Source organism: Eutrema salsugineum, unplaced genomic scaffold (assembly GCF_000478725.1).
Source record: "Eutrema salsugineum unplaced genomic scaffold, Eutsalg1_0 scaffold_5, whole genome shotgun sequence".
Classification (NCBI taxonomy): domain Eukaryota; kingdom Viridiplantae; phylum Streptophyta; class Magnoliopsida; order Brassicales; family Brassicaceae; genus Eutrema; species Eutrema salsugineum.
This window is the reverse complement of record NW_006256612.1, coordinates 13,456,211-13,477,209: the sequence shown is the minus strand read 5'-3', so window position 1 is coordinate 13,477,209 and position 20,999 is coordinate 13,456,211. Positions and strand designations below refer to the sequence as shown.

Here is a 20,999-nt window from a genome sequence, read left to right as displayed (position 1 = left end):
AAACTAACATTATACTACAGCAACAAAAATATCAAAACAGAGCTGGAAGAATGAAAATGAGACTGAAGTCAAGTTTGATTAACTTGAAATCAAAGCTTTCAAGATCATGCAACAGGTTCATCTCCTTCTTCCATGCTCGAACTCGCAATGTCAATACCACACAATCTTCTTCCTCTACGCTGTTGTCTTGTCTCTGTTTTCTCAGTACTAATGAGGAACCGAGGATGAGCCAGATCAGACCCAGAAGTTCCCCATGTAACAGCAATTTCTTGTAACAATTTTTTTCGATTATGGAAGCCTTTTTATCTTAATTTAAATACTACAATGCCATCATTAATGCGCAGCTAGTGTGATCGATAATCCGAAGCCTATGCATTCAAGAAAGATGGTTCCTTTGGCTGTGACCCAAATGAACAAGAAACCGAGGACGAGTCAAAGAGATGTGTCAAAAGAAGATGATGTGAAAGAGGCTTGCAGAAGCTTCGAGAACTATATGATTCATGAGATCGTTGAAGAAGGGAGAATTGATGACTTGATGGACATGGAAGAGCTTCTCTTCTACTGGAAAAATCTCAGAAGTCCTATCTTCATTGATCTTGTGACTAGATTCTATGGAGAGCTCTGCACAGACTTGTTTCCAAGCGTCAATGACGGTTAAAAATCATCGAAATGGCCGGTTATTCAAATGTTTATTCTTGGTTTTCTAGTAAGGGAAAGACGGGAATAATGATCTTGCAATGAAATGACGGAAACTTGATTCACTATACATATTATTTGTCAATTAGCAACAGAATCAAGAAAAAGAAAGAGAATTAATGGATGACATATTTCACTCACAAGTGAAATGTCTTGTTCCATAATTGTTCCCCAAACTTTCAACGCATATAAAGACCATGCTTAGCTTTTGGAAGTTGAATACAAAATATGGTATTTTTTGAGATTTTTTTAAATAAACATAAAGATGATATATATATATGGATGGCTGTCACATTAGTCACATATATCCTTACTAGTATCCGATTACTATTTAATAGAAGTTATTTTATTAAAAAAAAAAAAGAAAACACAAAAAAAAACAATGATGAAATACAAAGACTACACTAATATAAAGTCATGGGGACGGCGAAGAGTCGAGAGTATCATGGGGAACTGTTGCTAAAAACTCGAACAAGAATCCTATCTTCAAGAATCGCTAAGGCCTCAGCAGATTTGATGCATATAGGTGTTTTGTATTGAGTTATAGAAGCACCTCGAGAGATGTAAATGTCCATGATAGAATCAAACGTTCCTTGTTGCACCACCCTTATCTCTAAAGCTCCAATCGGTCCATCCTTACTTCGATATTTCCAGTAATCAATGTCGAGTGATTTCTCTAATAACTCGCAGCACTCAACCAGTAGCTCATCATCAATCTCAGGGTTGGCGTTGTTGGTTTTGGATTTGAGTTCCCAGTAAAAAACGTAGTGACCAAGACCACCTGCAGAGGTATCAGCAACGCATGTGAACTCAATCAACATCAAATCTGAAGATTCCAGAACGCTTCTTGCTTGAGTCACTGCATTTAGAATCTGTTCTTCTGTTGTTGTCTCCAAATGAACACTTAGGACCACATTTTTTCTTTGGACAAATTTAAACTGAGGGGTGCTGTTGTAGAATCCAGTTACTTGCACAATGTCTCCGATTCTATATCTATGTAAACCTAACAAAGAAAAAGTGTATAAGAAAACATTCATTAAAAGGGATCAATTGTTATTAATTTTCATGGAGGAGTATATATATATATATATATATATATATGTACAAGTACAACTCACCGGCATAATTTGTGACCAGTGGCTCATAGTAACACCCTAACTTCACGTCCACAAGATCAACGATTTCAACCTTGTTTACTTCATTAACAAGTAAGAACTCGAAATATGACACATTAGGCAGAAATGTGTAGGACACATCTTGTGGTTTGCATAGAGGATTCACATTGATCCCAAACATAGTTTCAGAAGAAGCATAAAAAGGGGAAATGAAAGGCAGTTTGTTGGAGTAGAAGTCAAGTGTAGGAATGTAGTGAGCCATCTGACCTGTAACAATACTCTCAAGATATTTGGTTTTGGGCCAAATACGTGTGATTATACCTTCCCATGATTTCTGGCTACATTCTTGCTCGATCAAATCAGCCAATTCAAGATTAGGTCCTCCAAGGATCAGAGAGACAGAGCTCCTGCAGTCAACGTCTTTAATCCACTTGCTCAGCTGACCTGACCGGATATTGCTACACAGTTCCTTCCAGTTATTTGAAAGGAATATGATTGCTCGAACCAATACAGAGGCAAAAGGAGAAGCCAAACTCACAACCTCATCTCTCTGGACAAGGCCACAGAGGATATGACAGTACATACTCTGCTTGTTGTCTGGGCAAAATATGACCTTGTCGGGGCTTGTCAACGAGAAAACGTCATTTGGTGGACGGTTTTTGAAATAATCACTCTTTAAGAAGCTTGAAGTCAAAGATGAAACTGGTAGACCAGAGGGAGTTGTGAATGCTGGTTTGGTGAAATTAAATGTCAACTCTTTTCCTTGTTTGGCACCATTAACATGCCTATACAAACCAATGAAGGAGATGACGAAAAATTAGTTAGAAACACAATCGATCTGCTTGCTTTTTTGAAGTTCAATACTTGAAAAAAAAAGGAAGTATGTAGAATTAATTACTTGCAGGTAAGGAGCGAAGATATATGTGTGAAGAACACTATGTTCTCAAAGTACTTGTTGTCCAAAGGGAATATCTTCCCTTTCTCTCCCGATGTTCCGGAACTATCAAGTCAAAAACGAGTAGATCCACATACTTAATCATAATAAAAGCTGTTTGATCCTGAAAAATTTTGGACAAAAAAAAGAAAACCAAGAAGAAACTTAACACATATATGTATATATATACCTTAGGAGGAATCCAATAATGGGTTTGGCTGATATGACATCGGAAGGCTCTCCATTGGCGACACGCTCGATGTAAGGCCTAATATCCTCATATGTCATTACTGGTACCTTCTTCTTGAAGAGCTCTTTGTCGGATCTCCCATTGAGGAAACTTCGTAGGTATTCAGTGTTTGCGTTAAGCGTGAGTATCTCTTTCAATACACTGTCTTGAATCTGCTTCGCATTTGACATTATGTCCTCAAAAACCTTAAGCTTCTCATCCACCATGTCGTTTAGATCAGAACTAAGACTCATATTTGGTTTTCGATCTCTATATTTCACATTCCATATATATGCAGCAAGAAAACTCTTAATAATTCCACAATTGTGGTAGATCGTGTGAATCACGCTCAGTGTTTTTGTATAATATGCCAAACGTCAAATAACGTTTAATTTCTTTATTAGATTATGCAAGAGGAAAACGAAGTGGATCGATTAATAAAATCGAAAGATGCCTTAGTTTTGTTTATTGAAAGGATTAATAAAGACCTAGTTGATGGGGGCAAGTTGAAAACGAATATTTAATAAATTTTAACCCCTAAGAGTTCATTGATTTGATAATTTCTTGTAGAGTTGTAGAATACAAAAGAGTGTGAATTTTTGTTTTTATGTATTATAATAATAAAGGGACTTATATTATATAATTGGATCAGATGATCTGGAACAGGATAATACTTTCAGTGGCTTCCATGAAACATCAAACATCGAGATTCGAAATTTTTTACATTGAAATATTATCAATAAGTTAAAAACTTGTTCTCATTCCAAACTAAAATAAATAAAATAAGACCACGGAGAATTCAAAACTTTTGAATCTGAATCTAAACCTTCTTCACCCAATAAATTGAGAACAAAAAAAAAAAAAAATAGAATAAAAAGTCAAGTCGCTTTCTTTACATAGTTGTCTTAGGGCATGTCCAATGGGGGGATGAGGGGAGTTTCTAATAGCTTTTTTAATTAAAAAGAAAATTTTTAATCATGTTTTTAAGCGATCCTAATTTAGTAGTTTTTGGAGACCCATTAATTACTCTGACGTGTCGCGTTGTGATTGGTTAGATGATTTTATTTTATTTTTGATTTTTTTTATTCAAACACTCTGTTTTGATTAGAGGATTTGAAGTTGGGTTGGTTTTTATTTTTTGTCTAACCTTCTTCGTCGTCTTCTTCGGAGGAGACTTCGGTGATATCAGAGAGAGGCGAGAGAGAGGCGATTAAACGGACAACTGATCGGCGATGCTTATTTGATCGGTGGATGGATCAAATAAGATCGGTGGATGCAGATGCGAAGATCGGCGCTGCAGATGCGAAGATCGGTGGATGGATGGGTGATGATCGGCGATGCTTATTTGATCGGTCGAGGTACAGACAACTGATCGGCGATGGCTTATTTGATGTAAATCAAAGCACAGTCAAAGCAACTTCAGAGATGGGTATATTACAAGTAAGATTTTTACTCAGTTTATTGATTTCCCGAAAATGTAGTGAGTTAATGAATTAGGAAGGCTTTGATGTGGTTGATGATTGATGGTTTGGATGGATTGGATTACTGATTGAATCAATGCTCTGTAGTGGTTAGGTTTGCATTAGATATTGTAGTCAATGCTTTGTTGAATTAGGATGTGATTTGTAGTTGCTCTATGTCACGGTTGATAAATGTGAGAGTGGAATCAATGCATTTGTGTCACAATGAATGCTTCGGTTAAAACTCTAATAACTAGTTTCTTTTGCTCATGTCTTCAGAAACTACAAACTCTAACTACAAACTCTAACTTAACTCTAACTTAACTTGAACTTTAAATCTATCTTCAATGCTAACTCCATCTTGAATAAGCTTCTATATATTGAAGCTCACTTTTTTTTTTTAAAAGACACACACTCAAACTTCTTTCCACACTTTTTAAAAGACACACCGAAATCACACACCCAAACACACACCCTAAACACATTCACTAAACCTTCCAATGGATTCAACTAATCCTTTTTCTGACACATCAGGCTTCATGGACCTGCTAACTAGCCAACAAAGAACCCAAACCCATAGCCTTGAACCCATGGAAACAACCATAGCACTCGGTGATTCACAAGTTCCAGTGTTTGGAACACAATGGAGTGATGCTCCAAGTCCAACTGATGCACAAGAGAAGGAGCGTAAGACTAGGAAGCCATGGACTCCTGCTGAAGATCTTGCGCTTATAAGCGCCTGGCTTAATACCAGCAAGGATCCAATCATCAGCAATGGGCAAAGGGCAGATGCATTCTGGAAAAGAATAGCCATCTACTATGCGGCGAGTCCTGACGTGTCTGCTGAAGATAAGAGAGGGCCAACTAACTGTAAGCAGAGATGGGCCAAGATAAATGAGTTTGTCTGCAAGTTTGTTGGGTCGTATGAGGCAGCTTCATCTCAAAAAACATCAGGTCAAAATGAAAATGATGTAATGAAGCTGGCTTTGGAGATATTCCACAATGATTACAAACACAAATTCACCATGGAGCACTGCTGGAGAGAACTGCGTCATGATCAGAAGTGGGCAGGAAATGGAAGATCAAAAAAAAAAAGAACCGATGGTGCTAGAGTTGAAGGAACCGATGCTCCTTTGAGGCATGGAGATGATGAAGGAATTCCTCGGCCTGCTGGTGTAAAAGCTTCCAAGGGCAAAAAAAAAACAACAAAGACCAATGGTGGTCGTTTGGAAGAAGATGGTAAGGATTTAGTGGACTTTAGAAGCATCTTTGAGCTAAAGGAAAGGGAGTTAGCATTGAAAGATAAGACTAACAAGCAAAAGATACTCGAAAATCTGCTTGCAAAAACCGAACCTCTTACTGAGGTAGAATTCGAGCTTAAGAACAAGCTCATTAATGAAATGTTGTCAAATATGTGAGAGTTTGTATGAGTGAGTTAAGGGTGAGGTCTGTTTTTCTTTGGTATGAGTTAGTTTTTGGGTATGTCATATTGTTAAGTCTTTTGGGTATGTCATATTGTTAAGTCTTTTTGGGTATGTCATATTGTTAAGTCTCGGGTATAACTTCTATGTCTTGTAATGTTTGTTCAATGTATTTTTATAAAGTCTTTCAGTTGTTTGTCTTTTGGTTTAGGTTCTATGTATTGTATTCAAGACTCCATATATATATATGATTCTGTTTCCTTTATCATTTGTATGACTTATATTCACTTGTTCATGATCTCTTTTTTCTTATTGCAGGCAACAAAGTCATGGACAAACGGCTACAAAGGAGGCTTTGAAGAAATGGCTACAATTTGTATATTCATATAGGTTTGGGCCACCATTATTATTTTGGCCGATGTTTTGTGCAATATAAGGTTTGGAACTGGTACTTAGCTATATTTTGGGCCTGCTATTTTGTATTGGCCGTTAAAAACTTTTAGCCGATGTTTTTATGTCCCACTTCTTTTTCTGTCCCAATTTGTTATGTCCCACTTCTTTTTATCCGATGTTTTTGGCCAAGTCTTTAGCAAGTGGTGGTTTTGTATTCATATGTACACACCACACAATTTATTACACAATTTATGGCACAATTTATTACACACCACACAACTCATCCCACCACATATTCAATGAATGGTGTAAACTCAAGCGTATTGTCTATATATTAGAAGATTGCAAATGCTCACAAACAAATCATCTTATTCAACATCATCTTTATTTCTTACAACTCTCTTCTTCCTACATCTTTTTCTAACTCTCTTCATCATCTTTCTTTCTCATAACAAAAAACCATCTTCTATGGCATCCTCATCCAATAATAATTTTGAGAAAATTATTGAAGACAAATTCGAGGAAGCTTTTGAAAATGCATATGAAAATGCATTTGAAAATCTACTTGTTAATCAGAGCAATCGTCAAAGATCAACCAAAAAAAAAAGAGCATATATTGAGAGAGATCGGGAACAAGGCCATATCCGTTTATGGAACGACTATTTCCGGGAAGATTCAACATATCCACCCTATATGTTTCGTCGTCGTTTCAGAATGAACAAACCTTTGTTCATGCGTATTGTTGATGGCCTCTCTACTCATCTTCCATTTTTTCAACAAAGACGAGATGCTACCGGAAGATCCGGTCTCTCTGCACTACAAAAATCTACGGCAGCCATTCGTATGATGGCATATGGTTGTGCGGCTGATGCGGTTGATGAATATCTCCGGCTTGGTGAAAGCACCGCCCTTTCTTGCTTGGAAAATTTTGTAGAAGGAATCATATATCTTTTTGGAGATGAGTATCTACGAAGACCCACACCAGAAGATCTTCAACGCCTACTAGATAGTGGAGAATCTCGCGGATTTCCCGAGATGATAGGAAGCATCGATTGTATGCATTGGGAGTGGAAAAATTGTCCCACTGCTTGGGCCGGACAATTCACACGAGGATCTGGCAAACCGACAATCGTTTTAGAGGCTGTAGCTTTAGAAGATCTTTGGATATGGCACGCATTTTTTGGCCCGCCAGGTACTTTAAATGATATTAATGTGCTTGATCGTTCTCCGGTATTTGATGATATATTACAAGGTAAAGCTCCGAAAGTGAATTACTTTGTCAACGGACGACAATATCACTTAGCTTACTATCTCACCGATGGAATTTATCCAAAATGGGCTACATTTATCCAATCTATAAGCCGACCACAAGGTGACAAAGCATGTTTTTTTGCAAAACGTCAAGAAGCTACCCGTAAAGATGTCGAGCGTGCTTTTGGAGTCTTGCAAGCTCGGTTTGCCATTGTCAAAAATCCAGCTCTGATGTGGGATAAGGTGAAGATAGAAAAAATTATGCGAGCTTGTATAATACTTCATAACATGATCGTAGAAGACGAACGAGATGGGTACAGTTTGTCTAATGTTGAAGAATTCACACAAGGAGAATCAAACAGAACTTCACATGTGGATATGACGTATTCTACCAATATGCCTTCAAATCTCACTAATATTATGGCCATCCGGAATTCACTGCATTCTCGAACTACGCATGAACAATTATAAGAAGATTTAGTTGAGCATTTGTGGAATAACTTTGGTTCAATTCAAGATTACAACTAATCTTATTATTTCCGGTTTATGATTTGCATCTCTCTTTTGTTTTGTTTTTCTGTATTCTATGTCTAAGTTTGTATTAATTAAATATTTGTATTAATAAAATGTGTGTATTAATAAAATATTTGTATTAATATAATGTTTGTATTCATAAAAATGTTTGTATTTGAAAAATTGCAACAAAAAAAAAAAACAATTAGAGCCTCCCTTTAAGAGATTACCATTGGACACTAATCTAATGAAAAAATTATAATGGACTTCTAGTGCATTAAAAAGAATAAAAAACTATTAAAATTAGGATTAGATCCCCTTCTTTGTATACTATGGATGGAGGTGATCTTATATAGTTAAGCAAACCCCAAAAACAAAATCATTTCCTCACAAAGTGTTGCAATGCCTCAAGTGGATCGTTCTAGCTTTTCCACTGCCAAACTCCTCACCGTGATCGTCGACGGCGACTACTACGGCGGATCATCGGCCGCAGTACCTTTCAAATGGGAATCTCAGCCCGGAACTCCAAGACGACTCTTTAAACGATCTTCCTCTTCCGGTATCGATTCTGATTCCGATTTCACCTCTCCGATCTCAGCTCCACTCACACCTCCTCCTTCCTACTTCTACGCTTGTCCTAGTTCCTCTACGAATCCAGCAAACCCTAAAAAAACAAACACTCACTTCGGTTCCGTGCTCCTCAAGAATCGTAGCGCCCCGTCGTCTCCGGCTGCTTCATCTTCGGCATCCTCTTCTGCGACATCTTCTCCGTTGAGGACACCTGATTTGTACGGATGGAACAGCCGGAGATCCATGTGGTTCGGATCATCGGCTTCTAGTTTAAGCTACGATTCGAAACATTGTCAAGCTAAACCTTCATCAGGATGTTACGCATCCCTCGTCAAGGTGCTGCTCAGAGATCTCAAATGATTCTGCTTTTTTTTTTGTCTTCAAATCAAATCTGTTACTTAATTTTCACTCTTTTTGTAATCTCGGAAATAATTTTCTAAAACTAATTTTTCTCGACTCTTATTAATCTCCATGAATCATATCGATTGATTGGATCATTAATCATAATCATATGCTTGTATAAAATTCAAGTCTTCAAATTATCTACGGAATGTATGCGATCAATATCTTTGGTGTCATATCAAATTTTCAACATATTCTTTTTACGAAAATCAGAGAAATTGAAATCTATGAAAAACTTTTCTTTACTTAATGTTCAAAATGTAGTAATTAACACCAACATAAGGGGAACTGAATAACAAAACTAAATCCGGATGCACCCTCTAATATTTTTGTCTTTTAGGTAGGCTTGCCTTTATATAATGGATCATTTTATAATTCCCCCAAAAACATTACATGCTATTACGAGATCAGATCTATACATGTTCAGTATTGCTTCACTTTTGTGCAGTCATGTGAGATCATCTATCAAATAACAATAACTTTCACTTACGGTCAAATCATTTATTTTATTTTATTTTTCAATCATTTATTAATTATTATTTTATATCTTTGGGTTCTTCGACGGAAAACAGCCGTCACGTGACACCATGTGTGCATATACTGTATTCTGCTATGGGAGTTTTTTGTTTTTGGGATAGTCTGCTATGGAGTTTCTTTCACAAATTGATTTATGATTTCAAGCTGCGTTATTTTTTTTTCCTTTAATGCGGAAATATGGAATTGACTTTTTGTTATTTTGAGCGCCACAGCCTACAAATAGAATTCAGTCGTATCGAAATTAGGGCATTATTTGGTTGCTTACTCTCCAAGCTTCACACAATTATGTACTACTCTATCTGCTGCACCTTTCTCTCCAAGTCTCTTTTCATCTTGTTCCGGAAAAGTAGTCAAATCTTCCAACTCTAAGTTAAGTATAAATGAGTGTTATAGTGTTTCTTATATTCAGCAAAGATTAGAATATGTTAGAGTGTATTTATTGTTGTGCTAAATTCTAGTGAAAGCCTGGTTTAAGGGGATTATACAAGTTGGATTATACAAGTTCACTTCTTTCGTCTGCAGATTTTTAAATTATTCCAATAAGAGCGTGTTTGGGTCTGATACAAAAAATTTCACAAGCTTTGCTAAAAATTAAAATTCGAAAACCATTTTTCCTCTCTTAACCACAAAATTCAAAAACTAAAGACAATTTATCCAAAGATTTAGAAGACGAAATTGCCCTCTTCTGCAGAAGAAGATAATGCCCCATCTTCCATCTCACGGAGGGCAGTTGCAGTTGAATCATCTATTCCCAGCAGATATTGTAGCCTCGACACTTTTTCCGGCGCCGGTTTGGGATCACTCTTTGAATAAATATCATATAGATCGGATAATTCCTCTGAGACTTCCCATGACATTGGCTCAGCCGGCACAGCTTTGTCGCATGCAAGCAAATCATTCAGCGACGAGACCTTAAAAACCAAAGGAAAAACATTATATATCCACAAAAGCTGGAATATCCAGAATTTGATTATATCAAGAAACGAGAGGGGACGAGGATTCGCATACCACTCCTTTAGCATTTCTCTGCCTGAGTAATGCCACGGATTGGATCAAAGAGTTTGATAATCTACTCCGAGCAAGATCATGGACAACGCCTTTTGCCTTTTCCACATCAATACTGAGATCGGCTGGGATTGTTTCGTAAACTTCGGTTTCATCGAATTCACCAGTTCCTGATGAGAATATGTCATTCACTGTCTTCTTAAATAGTTTCTCTCTCAGACTCACAGCAATCATGCTGTCCAGACTCACGTTTGCCTCCTTGAGCTCCCGTATCTGCTTTATATTCAGTCTTCCTTGGTTAACAGCAGTTTCTATGGCGTTTGCCATTTTTGTAGTTGTTATATTCTTTATAACCTTCTCGGCCTGTGGCTGAGGCAACCCAACTTGTTTCTGCAACTCGTCTAACTGCTCTACTCTAGCCTTTGTCAATTGCCCATCAGCTAATATCACTTCAGCTTGTTGCCTGAAGGCCTGCTCGGCTAAACCTACGTGAATGTTGACTATTTCTTTCGAAGTCAATCCGAGAATCCCACCAAGTTGATTCAGAAGCAAGTACTCTGAATCGTCTCTCTTTGTCGTGATCTGGGCGCCAAACGGGATTCTTGTTACCTCTCCGGTTAGACAGTAGAGCAAATAGGTTTTGTAGAGATCGATCCTGTCCCTGTCAGGAAGGTCATCTTTGAGAGTTATCTCAGTCTGGCCGGGCTTTCCCATCTTCTCAGCGAGTTCCTTGTCGGGTCTTGTCTTTCTGAGCGATTCAAGAGATCCCCATTCCTCATCTTCACCAGCTTCTTCTTTCTCTTGAACAGGCTCCTCAGATGCCTTATCAGAAGATTCTCCCTTAATGTCAGCCACCATTTCAGTCACAACTAACGTGTTGAAAGCAATCATCTTCTTGAGCTCCTTTGCTGACTCAGTGCGGTTCTCTGCCGCTCTTGCTCGTCTGATATAGTTTGTGAAAACCCTTCGGACCTGCATCAATGAAGGTTTATGTTTTTCATGTGATGCTATGTAGAGTCAGAGAAACCAAATTCTAACACCAAACATGGGAAAAGTAGAGAGTGTATCACTCACAGCCTTGCTAGCAATAGACATGGCAGTCTCTCTGGATAACCGAAGACCATGCGCAGCCTTTCTTACTGATTTACGAGTTTCGGCATCATAACCATCCACTCCAGAAGAAATTGCATCTCTGACGACCTGGAAAAGTGTAACGAGTAAGTTTCTGTATGCAAGCGAAGACCAAAGACCATGAGAACTAAAAAAAAGGGATAAAGTGACAAGGGGACTGATTAGCTGGATTACCTTTTCAAATATGCTTCCACAGATTTCTGCATGAGCTGCCTCAATAGTTTGCTGAGGAATACACAGCATGACTCTTAACCGTAATAAAGAAGCAACGCTGACCTCGCTCAGCTCTCCACCAGCAACACACTGCTGAAGCTTCTGCCTGTAGATTTCTGTTAAGAACAAATACAAAACATTAATAGCTAGTTTGCAAAGTAAGGAACCAGCAGGTTCACAAGCCATCAACTAAATTGATAAGAATCTGGCTTTTTCATGGGAGATAAAGTGCAAATTCAAACAGTATCACTCAGGGTATAAAATAACAGCATTAGGTTTCGTGTGTGAACAGAGGTCCGCATATACCTTCATGGATTGCGCTTGCCTTCTGTGCATCAAAGTGCAGCTCTTCGCATAGCTTTTGAAGATATTTGGCTTTACTGTCTTGTGCTTCAAGGTCACCCGTAGAAACAGCGCTAGAAAGTCTCTTACGGTATGCCTTGGACGTAACGTCAACACTAATAGCTTCAGCCTCCCGTGTTCCCAGTCCAAGTATGTTTCTCAGTTGGCTCATTGCCACAAGCTACCATTCAGCAGAAATGACATTGCATGGGAAAAAGATAAAAGAAAACAGCATCTGAACAAATGCTCTATAACGTACTCACTGTACTATATAAAAACTCATAGAAAAATGGTTTGAGTTTACCTTATTTTCTTCAATGCGCCCTCCCGATAAAGCATCTGTAACATATGCTCTATAAAGGAGCTTCAAATCATCCATCCTCCTCTCGAAATCAGACTCACCGCCTAAGCCACAGAGATCTAAGGTAAGAACCTATAATTGTTACTCAAAAAAGAGACCATAAAAAGCATCTTCACCTATCAAAGAAATAGGGCCAACACCCCGTGCAAATTGATCTGCCTCTGAATGACTTTTCAAGGAAACCAGCAGGTTGTTAAAATCCAGTACTTTTTCAAGCTCTTCCACAACAAGTGCCATACTCTTCCTGGATAAAATCAGGTCACTTAATGACATGCATTGTAAACTAATATAAATAAGATGATCCAATTTGTTTCACTGTTCATTATCAGAGGGATACAAAAACGCCTATAACATTCAGATCTCATGTCTTAACTTGCATTCCAATATAAACTAACTGTTTAACCTGAATTCGCATATAAAAATTCATATAATAAGTATAGTTCACAAAAGCAAAAGACGGAAATATCACCAATCAGTTTTTAGAAAAACCAAAACTCAAGTTACCAAAGTCAATGTTCACATGAAATATACATTTTTCATATGATTTCTCTATGCAGGATTCTGTAAATATAGTACAATGCCTTACACTGCTCGTGTGCGGGATTTTAATACACCAAGTGCTGATGAAATATTCTCTACGGCTACTGCTCTTGTATGTTCTCTAAATAGGTCTTCAGCAAGCTGCAAGGGAGAAGAAACCGTCAGGAGAACTATATTCAGAGGAAGCAGAAATTCAATGCCACAAAAAAATAGAGTACCTCATCAGAAAGCTTGAACGATAGTTGTGCTTTTCTAAGGTCCACAAGATTTTCTACGTTAATATCTGCAAGAACATGTTAACAAACATAACCATTTAAGTTTCCCTGTATTAAGCCGACGTCAAATGAGAAGCATCCATTGTATCATTTATTGACAAGAAGTGACACACTAGTAAATATAATCAATTCAAGCAACTTCCTCCATTCTACAAGTGTAACATTACTTCCAATCTTAGAATGAAAAACATGAACAACATTACCTCTACCAACTGATTTTAACCTCTCGGCATACAGCTGCTTTGCATTTTCACGAATAGCAATCTCAACCTATACACAAGGGGTTGAAAAATTAGCAGAGAACCTCAGAGTACCGAGCTTGCTAATAATGCAGCCTGCCAAAAAACAAATACTGCGCAAAATTATAGGTTTGACAAAATTGGAAATGCCTACCTGAGCATCTGTAACCTTCAATACTCGCTTCCAAGGCAAAAGGAAGGATGCAGCGTCTCCAAACACAAGAGCTGAAACATATACAAGCCTCATAAATGCCTGCACTGGGAGCATACAACTTGTGATCACACTTGTGCTCTCTTTCTAAACCAATCTACAGTGAAAATAACGAATACTGGGAACTAGCGACTCACCCTACGCTGTTCTGCATCACCTTCACGCTCCCCAGTCTCAAGCCTTTGCCTAAAAATCCTCCGTCCAATCTAAAAAAAAAAAACAAGGAATTGGTGATCTACATTTTAAGATCCTTCTGAACCAACTGCAAAAGGCTAGGTGCTAATTCAAACGAAGAAGAAGAATCTAGAAAACACCTCCATGTGCATGGAGGCTGCATCAGGGTCGTCTATTCCCAGAGCATTTTTGAATTTGACTATCTTCTCCACTTCATCCCCTTTAAGAGACTGTCCTTCAGTTGGAAGCACGGAAGTTACGTACCTAACCAAGATTAAGATGTAGAGATTAACTCAAGAATTCTCCACACTAAGAGAAAGGAGGCAAACAATGTCCCGAGTTTATCAGGTTTCTAACTTGACTCACCGGCAATATATATCACAAATCTCAGCCAGAAATGCCTCGTCTCCTTTGTTGACACCATACCTGAAACATATAAAAGGATCATTTAGTAAAATTTATGTGTAAATCCCAGCAACTTGGGTCCTTTCTGTATATTCTTTCGTCAGAGAGGCAGGAGCTCCAAATTCAAGCAACCACTAACCTATCAGCGATCCTTTCGATGTCCTCTTTCGTCACAGAGGCAGGATCTTCAAATTCAGCAACAAAATTGTGCAAACTGGTGGCAGCCACCTCCGGTACGGCAGAGTTCAGCGCATAGACAAGACCTCCACCGGCGGCTCCAGCAACAGCAGCCCCACCCAGAGCAATATTCCTGGAGCCGGAAAACCGGAGCCCTAGTCCGTAACCAGCAGCTAGCGAAGCCGCTAGAACAACAGCAGAAGTCGCTAGCCTCACCGGCGGTGTCATCTTCTCAACAATCGATTGCAATCCGGTGAGCTCCTTCTTATTCCCGTAAACATCGGGTTTCTTCGCCTGCTCAGACACCAACGGTAGGTCGGAGGAAGTAGCTGCGCAACGAGGGAATGAAACTCGATAACGACGATTCTTCGAGAAACGGAGAGGCAACGGAGTCAGGAAGTGACAGAGTAAAGGAGACCGAGTGGAAGGTGAGATTGGAGCGTTAATGGAGGTGATAAGCGAGGGATTCATGGCTCCCTCTACTGTGAAAGATCCTGAGCAGTGGAAGAGAGAAGCTCGTAGCGTAGGGTTTAACGGAACAGAAGAAGGAAGGAAAGAGGATAGAAACACGGTGGAAAAATGGGGAAAGGGATATATCTTCAATGCCTCTTCGAACGTCGTAACGTTTTTAATAATGTATCGAAAGACTTCGTGCTGTTTTACTCTACGCTAAACGGTAAGAAGTTAAAATAAATAAAACAAAATTAGACGGCGTGTAACGCGACGGTTCTCCTCCGCTGTGTCTTTTTGGCTCAATATACCGCCGAATCAGTCAATCTATATTAAAAATATCAATGAGAAGATTAAGAAAGAAGGTAATGTTTTTCAGTCTTCTGTTTCCATCTCTCTGATTCCTCCAGAAACCACGAAACTCCCAATATATTGTAACATGTATATACTTGCGTCGGTGATTTTGCATTGGAGTATTCTTTCTCACTAGTTAGGGATTATAAGTTTTCTATTGAATTTTTAAAAGACCGGAACTTTTTGTGCTTTGTTTAAGTAGTTAAGTAGAAAACAGCGACTGCTATTGCCACGAAGGCCAAGTTTCCTAATTCATTGTTCAGGAGAAAATTATTCTTGGCTCATGGCATATGTAGAATATTGAATTCAATTCAGTTCAAGACCTTAAGCTATTTGGCTGCTATTGTGTGTCTAAGAGTAAAGGGTGTTGTTTTGGGCACAGCTAATACAATATGCGAAATCAAAGTCAGATTGTGTCTCTAAAGCCGAGGAGACTTTTGTTCCTAAAGAGAGAAGATGAAGCAAGAAGAGAAAGGTTTGAACTTTCGTTTCTATCACAAATTCAGAACTTGTCAGCTCGTTTTCGTCTGTCTTTTTTAATTTTCATCTGATGTTAACAGAACTGCATAACCTCTCTGCAAATTTGCAGCCTTCTTTCCAGCCGAGCGGGCAAGACACGATGCCATCAAACAACATACTCTTCATTCATAATCTTCCCGTTGAGATGACTAGCATGATGCTTCAGCTGATCTTTGAACAATGCCCAGGATTCAAGGAGATAAGAATGATACAAGCAAAACCAGGAATTGCGTTTGTGGAGCACGAAAACGATGTTCAATCTTCTATGGCCATTCAGGCTCTTCAAGGTTTGAAAATCACTCCACAGAATCCAATGGTAGTCTCTTTCGCCAAGAAGTGAAAACCAGATTTTTGTCTCTTCTTTGAGAACAGTGGCTATGCGGACTAATTGCGAAAATCACATTTTGAAAAGGTTTTTTATTATTAGGACTTCACGATAATTTAAAACCACGAGTTTAGAATGGAGACATTACTGGTTATGAACATCAACCAACCTAAAAATAGTCGGAATCAATAAATAGAGGCAACAATTATGGCTTGGCTTCATCTCTCTCTCTCTCTCTCTCTATCTCTCTCTGACACTTTCCTTTTGTCTTTGATCTATTGACATAACCTAGAAAGCAATCTACATTGGATTGATTATAGCAAGATAATCAACATTTCTCTTACAATAAAACAGAGTTTCTCTGTTTTGTTATCCATCTCACTAAGAGATTCTTAGCTTCTTCTGCCCACATACAGTAGTTTCTGCAATCTCCTTCCTCCACGTTCTTCACACTCATCTTTGGCTCGCACGAAGGATCATAGCGATGTCAAAGCTAAACCTGGACGAAGCGAACTCGATGCAGATGGGAAAAGTTCATGGACCGTTTTTCCTGGAAAGCATCGTGTGCCAGACCAACCACATGCTAACCTCGAAGGGTGTTTTCTTGGGCAGTGACCCTTTCAAATATGCTATGCCACTTCTATTGCTGCAAATGTCCGCCATCATCATCACCTCAAGGCTTCTCTTCTACCTCCTCAAGCCCTTGAAGCAAGGCATGATCTCTGCCCAAGTCTTGGTAATAACTCACATTATATATATCTACAACCTGTGGAGTTATGTACATTTTCTCTCTTTTTTAATGAATTCTGCAAAATGTTTATACGCAGGCTGGTATAATCCTAGGACCTTCTCTCTTTGGCCAAAGCAGCGGATACATGGATATGTTCATGCCCTTGAGCGGAAAAATCACTTTACAAACGGTGTCAAACGTGGGTTTCTTCATCCATCTCTTCTTACTCGGGCTAAGAATCGACGCTAGCATTCTCCGTAAAGCCGGTTCCAAAGCCATAGTCATCGGTACAGCCTCCTACGCCGTCCCATTCGCCCTCGGTAACCTCACCGTCCTCTTCTTGAAAAACACTTACAAGCTCCCACCGGAGGTTGTCCACTGCATCAGCACAGTGATCTCCCTCAGCGCAATGACTTCTTTCCCGGTCACCACGACCGTTTTAGCCGAGCTCAACATCCTTAACTCTGATCTCGGACGGTTAGCCACAAACTGCTCCATAGTCTGCGAGGCCTTTAGCTGGGTGGTGGCCCTCGTTTTCAGAATGTTCTTGCGAGACGGGACACTCTCTAGCATGTGGTCTTTTGGTTGGGTCACGGGTCTTCTCGTCATGATTGTTTTCATCTGCAGACCGATGATCATCTGGTTGACTGAAAGAAGAAGTGTTTCGATCGATAAAGCAGGCGAGATCCCATTCTTCCCGATCGTAATGATCTTGTTGAGTGTAAGCTTGATGTCCGAAGTGCTTGGCGTCCACGCGGCTTTCGGAGCGTTCTGGCTCGGAGTATCGCTCCCTGACGGACCTCCGCTTGGGACAGGGCTCACGACCAAGCTCGAGATGTTTGCGTCGAGCCTTATGCTTCCTTGTTTCATCGCCATTAGTGGGTTGCAGACCAATTTCTTCGTGATTGGAGAGAGCCACGTGAAGATCATTGAGGCCGTGATCCTCATCACCTATACCTGCAAGTTCCTCGGAACTGCAGCCGCTTCCGCGTATTGCAACATACAGATCGGAGACGCTCTTTCTTTGGCCTTCTTGATGTGTTGCCAAGGCATCATCGAGATCTACACCTCCGTCATGTGGAAAGACGAGAAGGTATTTAATAGTGTTTGCTTGGTTCGTACGTAATCTATTATAATCCACATTTTTTCTCCAAAAATTTTCATCAGATTTTATTGTTTGCAGGTTCTAAACACAGAGTGCTTCAATCTTGTTATCATCACGCTCTTGCTCGTGACGGGGATTTCGAGATTCCTCGTCGTGTGCCTCTACGACCCGTCGAAACGCTACAGAAGCAAGAGCAAGAGAACGATACTCAACACGAGACAGCGAAACCTTCAGTTCCGCCTCCTCCTCTGTGTTTACAACGTCGAAAACGTACCTTCCATGGTTAACCTCCTAGAAGCTTCTTACCCAAGTAGGTTCAGCCCGATCTCAGTCTTCACGCTGCACCTCGTCGAGCTCAAAGGCCGAGCGCACGCGGTGCTCATGCCGCATCACCAGATGAACAAACTCGATCCCAACACGACACAATCCACGCACATCGTCAACGGTTTCCAACGCTTCGAGCAACAGCACCAAGGAACCCTAATGGCTCAGCATTTCACAGCTGCAGCTCCATTCTCCAGCATCAACGACGACATTTGCACTCTCGCCCTCGACAAGAAAGCGACGCTCATCGTCATCCCGTTCCACAAACAGTACGCCATAGACGGAAACGTCGACCGCGTGAACTCTGCGATCCGTAGCATAAACCTAAACGTGCTTGACAAGGCACCTTGCTCGGTTGGGATATTCATCGACCGTGGAGAAACAGAAGGCCGACGCTCGGTGCTCATGAGCCACACGTGGAGGAACATCGCCGTGATCTTCATCGGAGGCCGAGATGACGCGGAAGCGCTCGCGTTCTGTATGAGAATCGCCGAGCACCCGGAAGTGAACGTAACAATGATCCATTTCCGGCACAAGAGCTCCATACACAGCGTAGTAGAAGAAGAAAACGAATTCTCTGAGTCTCACCTTATAAACGATTTCAAGAGCTTCTCGCTGAACAAGCCTAAAGTGAATTACAGAGAAGAGATCGTGAGAGATGGCGTGGAGACCACGCAAGTGATTAGTGCACTTGGGGATTCGTACGATATGGTGGTTGTGGGTCGTGACCATGACCTTGAGTCTTCCGTGCTGTACGGACTGACGGACTGGAGCGAGTGTCCTGAGCTAGGTGTGGTCGGAGACATGTTTGCGTCGACGGATTTTCATTTCTCGGTGCTTGTGGTTCACCAGCAAGAAGGAGAGTCTCTTGCGATGGACAATAGCTATAAATTGCCAGTTTCGCCTCCTCCTAGGACTGGGGATACCAGAGTACACCCACGTTTCTCTGTTGAAGAAGGGTTTACCTCTGTTGATCTTCATAACACCCGTTGATTAATTAGTCTTTTTTTTTTTTTACTACTATTTTTTTCATTTGTTTTAAAAAGTTAAATAAAAGGTGTAGTTTTTAGTGTTTGTTATTATAAACTACAGGCTGTTAAGTAAAGCAACTCGATGTAGTAGAACTCAGTTTTTTATGAATACGATCAGTTAATTTCTTTCATTTGGAATTGTTAGACGAAGATATTTCTACAATTCATACTATTTGGAGATAATGAAAGTGGGATCGGATCGTTTTATTCGCAGATGGGGTTCTCAGAGTTGGTATGTGGACATAAACAGACGGACGTGTCATGTATATTACGTTTCCTCATGACTCCTACTCTTTGTCTTTGTATTTACAGATGGGAAATATTTTTGGAAATGGGAAATATTATGTTTACGTTTCCTCATGACTCCTACTTGTCATGTATATTATGTTTACAAATTTACAATGGTGTTTATTTTGGAAATGGGAAAAAAATTTATTCACATTAGTTAACCGTATCGAAATCAGTACAAAAATCTGAATATAAAAATTTGTGTACGTAAAATTGGAAGCATTAATGGCTGAAGCGTATGGAGAAGATGGGCTGTTTGGACCAAGCGTAGTAATGTATATGTACATAGTTGCTGCACATTATACATTAATAGTAAATCGTAGACCATAGATAGTAGTAAAATAGAAGAATAAGAAAGAGAAAAATATGAAAGTCTAATAGAGATGGGGCATAGAAGAGGGAAGCCATGTGAATGCAGCTGATTCAGATGGGCTTGCCAGCTTTCATTTCTCTTTTTTTTTTCTGGTCGTTTCTCTTTAAATGTTTTAATTAATAAGAAGAAGAATAATTTCGTCTTTTTAGTCTGATGTTTTGTTGTAATTTTTCAATAGATATCTTAACTTGTAGTTGTAGCCAACTCCAACTTTTTTGTTCCAATAACCATATTTTAAACTTCATTATATTCAAATTATTAATATACATATTTTGTATGAATTTTTTGTTGCAATTTTATGTATAAAGCCTGTGCCCTGTTGTATCTGGCTACTGTAAACGAGTCATTCCAAACATATATATATATATATATATATATCAACCCATATTACTTTTCAACAGTGCCTTTCAATCGTCGAACCACTCAAAATTTTGATCAGCTTCATTTTATTCAATACATGATAGAATTCATGGTACATGAGAAGATAAATTTGTTCATTTGCTCTCTTTTTTTTTTCTAATGTATAATCATTGCCACGCTTTCTTTTCGATGTATGGACGGATGGACCGTATGGTTTACATTACAAATAATTTTATATGTCTGAATGTTTATATTATTTGGAACTGATGGTATTATTTCAGTTTCAATGACTTTTCGATTGGTCCACCTGCATGTGAAAACCTGCGCACTAACTATTATTATTAATTAGTATTTTATAACTACCGAACTTATAATATTAAGTCTAATCATTCAAAGTGACATTTCCGTTAAACACACATTTTATGATCATAATCATTAATCATTTCATTGATGCTTTTTCCCATCTACAATTCGATTAGGCGATTACACTACCAAGTTTATGTCTAAATAGTGAAAGATATTATAAGTAATACAATAATAAACCAA

At 39.2% G+C, this 20,999-nt stretch overlaps 7 protein-coding genes across 7 annotated transcripts; 5 read left to right on the top strand and 2 right to left on the bottom strand.

Annotated features, from left to right (window-relative positions):
- The first annotated feature begins 37 nt into the window (after nucleotides 1-37).
- LOC18994183 (transcription repressor OFP17) lies at nucleotides 38-658 on the top strand. The gene is made up of 2 exons (XM_006417804.2): nucleotides 38-255; nucleotides 345-658. Exons 1-2 carry the CDS (start codon nucleotides 51-53, stop codon nucleotides 656-658), a joined length of 519 nt encoding a protein of 172 aa, XP_006417867.2. The 5' UTR covers nucleotides 38-50.
- A 481-nt stretch (nucleotides 659-1,139) lies between these two features.
- LOC18994182 (4-substituted benzoates-glutamate ligase GH3.12) lies at nucleotides 1,140-3,234 on the bottom strand. The gene is made up of 4 exons (XM_006417803.2): nucleotides 2,936-3,234; nucleotides 2,710-2,811; nucleotides 1,815-2,596; nucleotides 1,140-1,699 (listed from the first exon to the last, which is right to left on the bottom strand). The coding sequence occupies exons 1-4, from the start codon at nucleotides 3,226-3,228 to the stop codon at nucleotides 1,140-1,142; spliced, it is 1,737 nt and encodes a 578-aa protein (XP_006417866.1). The 5' UTR covers nucleotides 3,229-3,234.
- Nucleotides 3,235-7,094: 3,860 nt separating this feature from the next.
- On the top strand, nucleotides 7,095-7,970 carry LOC112084047. Its single transcript, XM_024152324.1, has one exon. It carries the CDS (start codon nucleotides 7,095-7,097, stop codon nucleotides 7,968-7,970), a length of 876 nt encoding a protein of 291 aa, XP_024008092.1.
- Nucleotides 7,971-8,414: 444 nt separating this feature from the next.
- On the top strand, nucleotides 8,415-8,942 carry LOC18994181. Its single transcript, XM_006417802.2, has one exon. The coding sequence runs from the start codon at nucleotides 8,415-8,417 to the stop codon at nucleotides 8,940-8,942; it is 528 nt and encodes a 175-aa protein (XP_006417865.1).
- Nucleotides 8,943-10,023: 1,081 nt separating this feature from the next.
- LOC18994180 (protein TIC110, chloroplastic) lies at nucleotides 10,024-15,148 on the bottom strand. The gene is made up of 15 exons (XM_006417801.2): nucleotides 14,557-15,148; nucleotides 14,379-14,438; nucleotides 14,153-14,276; nucleotides 13,976-14,044; nucleotides 13,782-13,880; nucleotides 13,592-13,658; nucleotides 13,332-13,396; nucleotides 13,160-13,254; nucleotides 12,690-12,817; nucleotides 12,517-12,617; nucleotides 12,177-12,393; nucleotides 11,832-11,986; nucleotides 11,601-11,726; nucleotides 10,530-11,498; nucleotides 10,024-10,432 (listed from the first exon to the last, which is right to left on the bottom strand). Exons 1-15 carry the CDS (start codon nucleotides 15,063-15,065, stop codon nucleotides 10,184-10,186), a joined length of 3,033 nt encoding a protein of 1,010 aa, XP_006417864.1. The 5' UTR covers nucleotides 15,066-15,148; the 3' UTR covers nucleotides 10,024-10,183.
- Nucleotides 15,149-15,854: 706 nt separating this feature from the next.
- Nucleotides 15,855-16,257, top strand: LOC18994179 (U2 small nuclear ribonucleoprotein B'' 2). Its single transcript, XM_006417800.2, has 2 exons — nucleotides 15,855-15,873; nucleotides 15,959-16,257. The coding sequence occupies exons 1-2, from the start codon at nucleotides 15,855-15,857 to the stop codon at nucleotides 16,255-16,257; spliced, it is 318 nt and encodes a 105-aa protein (XP_006417863.2).
- A 469-nt stretch (nucleotides 16,258-16,726) lies between these two features.
- On the top strand, nucleotides 16,727-19,394 carry LOC18994178 (cation/H(+) antiporter 14). The gene is made up of 3 exons (XM_006417799.1): nucleotides 16,727-16,978; nucleotides 17,070-18,065; nucleotides 18,156-19,394. The coding sequence occupies exons 1-3, from the start codon at nucleotides 16,727-16,729 to the stop codon at nucleotides 19,392-19,394; spliced, it is 2,487 nt and encodes an 828-aa protein (XP_006417862.1).
- Nucleotides 19,395-20,999: the final 1,605 nt, after the last annotated feature.

Coding starts and splice junctions, on each gene's coding strand:
- LOC18994183 (XM_006417804.2), top strand. CDS start 51: ATGAAAATGAGACTGAAGTCAAGTTTGATTAACTTGAAATCAAAGCTT. Junction 256..344: donor CAGACCCAGAAGTTCCCCAT/GTAACAGCAATT, acceptor ATTAATGCGCAG/CTAGTGTGATCGATAATCCG.
- LOC18994182 (XM_006417803.2), bottom strand. CDS start 3,228: ATGAGTCTTAGTTCTGATCTAAACGACATGGTGGATGAGAAGCTTAAG. Junction 2,812..2,935: donor ATTATTGGATTCCTCCTAAG/GTATATATATAC, acceptor TTGACTTGATAG/TTCCGGAACATCGGGAGAGA. Junction 1,700..1,814: donor ACTGGTCACAAATTATGCCG/GTGAGTTGTACT, acceptor TTTCTTTGTTAG/GTTTACATAGATATAGAATC.
- LOC112084047 (XM_024152324.1), top strand. CDS start 7,095: ATGGCATATGGTTGTGCGGCTGATGCGGTTGATGAATATCTCCGGCTT.
- LOC18994181 (XM_006417802.2), top strand. CDS start 8,415: ATGCCTCAAGTGGATCGTTCTAGCTTTTCCACTGCCAAACTCCTCACC.
- LOC18994180 (XM_006417801.2), bottom strand. CDS start 15,065: ATGAATCCCTCGCTTATCACCTCCATTAACGCTCCAATCTCACCTTCC. Junction 12,618..12,689: donor TGGCCCTATTTCTTTGATAG/GTGAAGATGCTT, acceptor TCTGTGGCTTAG/GCGGTGAGTCTGATTTCGAG. Junction 11,499..11,600: donor TGTCTATTGCTAGCAAGGCT/GTGAGTGATACA, acceptor TCATTGATGCAG/GTCCGAAGGGTTTTCACAAA.
- LOC18994178 (XM_006417799.1), top strand. CDS start 16,727: ATGTCAAAGCTAAACCTGGACGAAGCGAACTCGATGCAGATGGGAAAA. Junction 16,979..17,069: donor TGATCTCTGCCCAAGTCTTG/GTAATAACTCAC, acceptor GTTTATACGCAG/GCTGGTATAATCCTAGGACC. Junction 18,066..18,155: donor TCATGTGGAAAGACGAGAAG/GTATTTAATAGT, acceptor TATTGTTTGCAG/GTTCTAAACACAGAGTGCTT.